At 52.0% G+C, this 7,655-nt stretch overlaps 1 protein-coding gene across 1 annotated transcript; it reads left to right on the forward strand.

Moving 5' to 3' along the window:
- Window positions 1-193: 193 nt before the first annotated feature.
- On the forward strand, window positions 194-6,873 carry LOC139677299 (uncharacterized). The gene is made up of 8 exons (XM_071567115.1): window positions 194-244; window positions 1,659-1,790; window positions 2,677-2,806; window positions 4,081-4,350; window positions 4,717-4,767; window positions 5,122-5,223; window positions 5,703-5,749; window positions 6,049-6,873. Exons 3-8 carry the CDS (start codon window positions 2,746-2,748, stop codon window positions 6,235-6,237), a joined length of 720 nt encoding a protein of 239 aa, XP_071423216.1. The 5' UTR covers window positions 194-244; window positions 1,659-1,790; window positions 2,677-2,745; the 3' UTR covers window positions 6,238-6,873.
- Window positions 6,874-7,655: the final 782 nt, after the last annotated feature.

Genomic DNA, 7,655 nt, shown 5'->3' on the forward strand with positions numbered 1-7,655 from the left:
ACAGCCCAGCGCCGCCCCACCCCTCCGCCGGGCAACGCCTCGAAACATGACAGCGCCCATTGAGGCTTCACCCGCCGCGTTAGAGAACGGCCAATCCCGCGGCCGGAAAGCGGCGAGAAGGTGGGATTTCAGATGATAGACAGCACCAGCAGCCAATAAACGATCAGCATGCATGTCGTCATCCCGTGTGAGCGCTAAGGTGAAGGGCTTCGGGTTCCGAAGCCGGTCGCACTCTGGGCATCAGGTCTGTCCTCGTACCAGGGTCCCAGGCGCGCCCACCCGCCACTTCCTGGCGGTTCTCTGCCTCAGGGAGACCAGGACATCGCCAGTGTCTACAGCCACGTCCCGCTCGGTGCCCATCAGCACCCGAGGCTCTCGTGCTCAGCCACTGGCTCTGCCAGGCCCAGCTCCGTGCAGGCTCCAGGCCCTCAGATCCGTGTGTCAAGGACCCCGGCCGCCTGGGAAGATTGTGCTGTGAGATTCCCAGGAGTACTCCGAGTCTGGGGTATCCGTGTCTGTCTGCTGCTCAAGGGGATGTGGTTTTGGAGACCCTGGGGAAGGCGGAGCACCACAACACAAGGGTCCCCGTACAGCCACCATACCCCCTTTGAGGACAGCCCTTCTCACGCTGCTCCTCATCCTCTCCCAGCATTGCACAGGAGGCTCCTCGCCGGCTCCCACCGGTTGGGAGAGGAAGACCTCGATGGCAGGACATCAGGGAGGTGCTCCTGAGCTCCTCCTGTGATTCACTGGTTCACTTCAAGGGAGTGGGGAGCTGCTGAGCTCTGCAGCCTCGCTCTTGTTTTAGATGTTGTGTAGTGCCTGGTGTAGCTGCTGACACGGGGCATCCCACATATTAACATCATTGCCCTTTCTGCTCTGCTTTCTCCTTGGCAGCATCATGGAGTGTTGCTGTGGAGCTGGAAGTGGCTCTTGTAGGAGAGGAGCTCTATGGAGTCAGGAGAAGGCAAGACATTAACCTTCAGCTGCGTGGGCACTGCAGTAGGGAAGACTGGGAAGGCACTGCCCACTGGAGAAGGTCGTACTGAGCCCCATTCCTGAGGCTGCAGAGCAACCAGGGAGGAGGTTATGCTTGGAAAGGGCTCATGATGTTTGTTATCACTGACTTGGTCTTACTGAGCTCTGTTAATGACCTGCCTGTTTTCCTGCTCTCCAAATTGGATTGTAGAGAAATATCCAAATTGAGAAAAGAATCCCACTTGCTAAGGGCAGTTTAGGCAAAGCTTGTGCCTATGTGCAGTACACCTGGAGCAGGATGGCTCCTGTCCATCCTCTGCACCAGAGACTTTAGAAGATGACCTCCAGGATTCACAGAGCCAACATCTCAGAGATATGTCAAAGGGTTCACCACGTGGTCAGTTGGCTTCATCAGTGCCAGCAAACATGAGAATTACAATAGAAGTGGAAGGGAAGGAAGCAACAAGTACGTGTTGTTGTGCACTTGTGAGGTGAGAGGAGAGGAAGCCTTGAGTGCAGAGGGGGAAGTGAACATCTGAAAGAGCATGGGAAGACGTTCAGAGAGGAGAGCAAGAGAGATGCAGACCATCTCGTTTGCCATTCTTGTGGATGTTGTACCTCAAGAATTTAGTTTTCTGACCCTCTCATCAGTAAATATCCTGCTAATGTTGTTTCTTCAGGTGGGTTGGTTCCCAGATGAGACCTCAGCTGTGCTTCAGCCAGGACATTCCACTGGGTGGTGGGGAAGAGCTCCATTGAACATCCTTCCCCCAGGAGATGACCATGACTCGGCTGTGTGTGCCCAGCATGAGGTTGGTTACTGCGAAAACTGACAGAAAACTAAGGGGAGGAAATGGCAGGTGTGAACAGGTTTTGCTCTGAGCACAAAAGAGGAATAGTGATGGCAGGCAATGAGGAGCAGCAGAGATTGTGCCCACAGAGGCTGGGGACACAGAGAGGCCTTCACCTGCTGACTGTGCTGCCCATGTCCCATTGGTGGCAGGGGTGACACAAGCTGTGTCTGGCCTGGTGGGTGTTCCTGTCCTGGTGTCCTGCCCACTAGAGGTAGCAGAGGGATTTAGGGGGCTGCAGCACCCATCTCAGGAGGGCAGGAGCTGGGATATGGGTATTCATGGCCAGAGCAGGGGGCTGCCTGGCTGGGGCTTGTAGATTCCACAACCAGAAGATTCTGACCAAGGCCATCACCGTGTCGAACCTGGAGGCTGGCAGAGTGTGTGGGTCCCCAGCTGAGCTCAGGACACCAGATGAGTGTGGACATCAGCCAAGCCCCTGCTGTGATGGCAGCACTGCCTCCTCCAAGAGGTCCATTCCCTGGTGTAAAACAAAACAGACTCGAGTAGTGTGAGGAGGTGGTGCTGTAGGAAACTCAAGAAGCCTTTCTCCTCTTGCCTGCCCATGCGAGCAGCAGGGACCTGCTGAGCTGGGCCCTGCAGCACTGGGAAAAGGTCATCAGCAGTTTGTGAATGCATTACTCAGGTCTCAGGACAGGGTATGTGGTCAGGATGAAACCAGAGGAGGAATTAAAGAGAAAAGAGATAAGAATCACGCTGAAGCAAGAGAAGAGGAAGAGAGAGGAAGCCTGTGAGCACAGAGGAACTGCCTGGCTGAGGGGCTGGGAGGGGAGTTCCCAGTAGGTCTTCAGCCCACCTTGGCTGAGCAGTGATCCTCGTGCTGCAGGGAGAGAGGGGAACCCTTGGCCAGTCCCACCAGGTGCCCAGCACTATCACCACGAGGCTGTTGGGAATCATGGAGCTCCAGCTGGCCAGAGGCTTTCTGCCCCTGCTGCTCCTCACCTGTCTGTCGGCTGGTGAGTCCCTCTGTGGTCTTCTCTCTGCTCTGAACTCCTCTCTCTTCACGTATGCTTGCAGGACGTTTGGGAATTGGCTGCTGCTTCTTTTTTCTCTCTTCTTTCAGCATTTAGCCCTCTCTTCTGCACCAGCACCTTGCCATGTGCCTTGCAGAAGAGGGGTCTCTGCTGCAACTGTGTGTGCACAGGCTGTGAGCTCTGCCCACAGAGACCCAGAATCAGACTCCAGGCTTTGAACCAGCATCACCTTTAGCAGCAGGGAGAGAAAAGAGGGGGTGAGGAAACAGAAATGCTTATAAACCTAATGACTGTGGAGGGGGTCAGCTTTATGTGGAGGATGTGGATTTTCCTTAACACAAACACAACCCTCCATTGTCCTCTGGCAGGACTTACTCAACAGATTTCAGCCTCAGTTGATGTGTCAGTAGAGTTAGAGCTCATCTTGCAAAGTCTGCTCCAGGCAGGCTTAAGCAGCACTGCTGGGCAGGTGAAATGGTGTAATGTCACCTGAAATGGTGGAAAAAACCAGAATGACAGTGGTGTGGAAATGAAAAATCATTCAGCTGAGCTCATCTTTGTCAACATGAACAGAGAACGTGCAGGAATGTACCTCTGCAGAATGGAGAACACATGTCTGAGAACAGATGTTCTGAACAAAGCAAGGGTGGAAAGGGACAAAAGTTCACTAAGGACCACAGGAGCAGAGAGAAAGGACTGAGAAAGAAAGAGAGGTGAGAGAAGAAGGGCTTTGCTGAGAAGATGTGAAGTTACTTCAGCTTAGATTTTCAGGAGTGATTCTGAAGTACTCGAGAGTGAGCATTAAGGGATGGGATGAAGCCAGAGAGGCTGCAGGTATCTGTTTACTTTATCTTCTTTGCTTCTCTGGGACTGACCATTCCCTACAGCCAACCCCCAGTTTCACCTCATGCTCCATATGTCACTGGTGGAGCCCAAGTCTGTGGCACTTCCTGCTTGGGTGCCAGAAGACTCTTCTGTCTAGGTCACAGGAGGGACAGATGTCTTCCCCCTGATCCTTCTGAGACGTAGAAAACCTTGTGTCCTGCACAGCACCCAGTGGCACTAATAAATGTGCAACATTTCAGTGTTGTGTTGAGGAATGGTTAGCAGCCAGATATGGAGAAGACCATCAGCTGCTGGGGGACAGCCACTTCACTGTGTCTTTCATGAGCAACATGTGCCAGTGGGATATAACCCTACAAGATGATATGTATGACTTGTACTTCAGTTACCGCTTTTGGTTTTGTTTCCTTCAGGGACAGTCAACCAGACAGCAGAGTCAGACATCACGATGCAGTGTAAATTTGAGATTTTGTTGAAGAATCTCACGGTACACGTGAAGTGGTGCAAACTTGAAGGTCTGGAGGTATGGAATCAAACCAACACTGTGGCACGGGGAGAAAACTGTACGAATATCAACAGCCCCTGCATGAGTGCAGCCCATGTGGGAATCTATGAGTTTAGGGTCTTCATCACAAGAATAAACTCAACAGACGCTGGAAACAGCACACGAGAGGCAGTTCTCAGTAAGTGGCAGTGGCTCTGTTTTCATGGGGGTGATGAGTGGGCAGAAAAGGGATTCTACCACCAATGCTCCCCTGGTTCCCCCATGCACCACTTCCCCGGAAAGCATTCCAGGAACCGGAGGGGCCAACCCAGCATGGCCCTTTTGGCAGATGCATATCACTGTGGAGCTGCTGGGCCGTTGACTCCTTGAAATTGGACCTGCCATATCCTCCAGCTGCAGCATGTCAGCTGAACGCTGTGGTGGCTGGAGCTGTGGTGACAGGAGTGGGACAGCCAGGGCTGTGGAGTCCAGGTTCCTGCCCCAAAGCAGGGCAGGGTGCAGTGTTCTCTGCCTCTGTGCAGTCTCTCACTCATGTTTCTTTCAGGAAGTTGCCTTGTGGGACTTCAGACCAATGTCACGGAGAAGATCTGGACAGGTGTGTCCACACAGCCCTGGGGCTGCAAGAGTGGGGGGCAGAAGGAGTTTTTAGGGGAAAAGGAAGAGCAGTAAGGGGTAGGAGCCACGGCCAAACTGGATTAGGCACCAGTGGGTCAGAGGCTGTGACCCTGGGAAGGGGTTGTGATGCTCTGAACACCCCCTGTGTGAGTTTAGATGAGAATTTGAGACTGTTACCTATAGGATTTTGTCAGGGCTGGGGTAGTTCAGGGTGTGGAAGCCCAAGTTTGGAAGAGAACTGCCCCCACCCCCATGAGGGAGGTGATGGCAGCGTGCGTGTCCCTGCATGGTGGGATGGTGGCTCACAAGTGCCTCTGTGATGTTGTGTGTGCAGGACTCAACCTCCTGTGCATCTTCTTTGGCTTAGCGGTGGGGACACTCATTTACACACCAATACTTGGCTTCCTGCTGTGGCAGTGCAGAAGGAACAGAACAGGTAAGGCTGGTTGGCATCTCCTCACCTGCTGATCTGGACAAACCTATGCTTGGAAGATGTCTAGCTTTGACATCCTACTGCTCCTGCTCACTTGGTATTCCCTTCCCAAGTCTGTCCTCATGGACAAGCTGTCCTGGGGTGGGGAGAAGATTCACCCCCTCCCTTTGTTTTATCCAGTTGCTGGTTGAAGGCCAGTTATGGCACAAGCTGTGGTATGAGGGAAACAGGTCTTGCATATTACCACATTTCTGGAAGTGTCCAAGTCAGAGCTCTTCTCCAGGCCCTCCAAGGGCTTTTAAGCCCTTCGCAACCCCTCCTGCCCCTTGGCTGTCTTCTGAGCCAGACAGCTCAGCCAGCCTCATCCTCTACCACAACAAAAGTAGGATGCAAATGTTTGCTTCATTTTCTCCTTATTTTCTTGAAAATAATGATCAGTGTCATTATTCTAATTACTATTTAAAATATGTTTCCTTTTCCAGGAAAGCACACAAGCAGTGAATTGGTAGAGGGGAATCACCTCAACATGGTAAGCCAGGGGGGCTTTGCACATATTGCTTCCTCCTTCATGTCAAAAAAAAGCACTGGCTGTTGAATACCCACTTAGAGGATTTCAGAGTAAAATCAGCTTTGCTTTCTGAAAACGTGGTTATAAAAACTTATTAGTTCCTATTAAATAGGGGCTTATGTGTGTCTGAGTAGGTGGCACTTCTGAGCAAGCTTGGGATAATGCTTGGGCAGTGCAAATAGTTGTGCCAGTGGAAAAATATTAGCAGAGGAGACACAGAACGGAAAGCCAAGGCTCTACTCATTGTTCTCTTCCTGCAGGCAGCCTCAGTGACAGGGACTGAGGACCTGACCTATGCCAACCTGAAGTTTGAAGAGAAGGGGACAAAACCTGCCTCCTCCAACATCATTTACACAGAAATAAAGCCATCGCAACAGAAGCACAGTGGGGGGAATGACAGTGCAGCCAGCACAGAGGTGGATGTCTACCCCAAGAAAAAGGGCAAATGAAGGAGAAGGGAGGGTGACCAGCTTGCACATCTCTTGGGGTGGTTCTCTCCAAAAACTAGGTGTTAGCTCATACAGAAGTGCAATCTTGGTGACAAAAGCCACCTATTTACCCCCAAGTGGCTCTACCCCTGTGCTCTGTTTCCCTGAAAGAAGCCATGTCTCCTGGTGAGGACAGGGCTCCTGAGCTGGTTTGCCTTCTGCAGCTCCAAGCACTGCCAAGCCTCAGCAACTCTTTTCACTGTCTCCAGTCAGTCCTCTGCCTACTTACTCCATGTTTCAGGAATATCGCTGTGCACTGTGTGGCCACCATGGTTCAGGAAGAACTTGGTGTCCCCTTGGTGCTGGACATGCTGGGTGGGGTGGCCAGGTCCTGAAGCAGTTTTCTGGATTTTCTCTGGAGCAGGTACCTGTTGTGATGTGGGTTCACTCACTTGAAATACAAGGGACAAGGATGGAAATGCATTGCTTACTTTGTAGAGGTGCATTGTGGGTGCTGCTGCCATGATCCACATGGATCTATTTTGTACTGGGAGGGGCTGGGTGTCCACATGCATGTAGAGCTTTTCTGTACTTTAGAAAATTAAAAATTAAAAGGTCTCCTCCTGCCTGTAGAAAGGAAGCAAGATGGAGGATCTCCAGAACACCTCACTGTCCATTGTTCTTTGGGGGTTGTTTTTATTCTATGTCCCTGGAAGTCCAGGGGATTTGGTTTAGAGCAGACACCATGCAGCTCCCACCTTATCCTTGTGGCAAGGAGACCTGTCACTTGCTCTTGAGTAGATGTGCAGGCAGCCATCCTGCACCCTGCTGATGGGGCACTGGGGCAGCCAGGAAGGGTGGTCTGGGGCAGAATTCCAACAAGGATGGGAGGCGCGGGGTGTCTGCTGGCCACCTTGTTGACAGCTGAACATGAGCCAGCAGTGTGCCCAGGTGGGCAAGGTGGCCACCAGCATCCTGACTTGTATGAGCAACAGCATGGCCAGCAGGACCAGGGCAGTGACCGTGCCCCTGTGCTTGGCACTGGTGAGGCACTTCAAATCCTGTGTTCAGTTTTGGTGCCTCATGACCAGAAAAGTGATGGAGTGTGTCCAGAGAAGAGCAGCAGAGCTGGGGAAGGGTCTAGAACACAAATCTGATGAAGAACAGCTGATAGAGCTGGGGTTGTTTAATCAGAATATCCAGATAGTGACCCATCATAAGCAGCCATGGTCACTGGGCTGTCAAAGGCTCCATATTTGCTTAACTGTCTTAAGAAGAGGAAGGAAAACGCAAAGTGTGGCCCATTGCTTCACCAGGAAAGAGTTATTAACTGATGAAGTGAAGAAAGCTGGGACATTTGTAGTGCTGCACTTGCATCCTCCTTTATGCCCAATGTTTGCTGGGGATCAGGTCTGGGATAGTGTTTTTAACAAGGAACC

This window comes from Pithys albifrons, chromosome 12 (assembly GCF_047495875.1).
Source record: "Pithys albifrons albifrons isolate INPA30051 chromosome 12, PitAlb_v1, whole genome shotgun sequence".
NCBI lineage: Eukaryota > Metazoa > Chordata > Aves > Passeriformes > Thamnophilidae > Pithys > Pithys albifrons.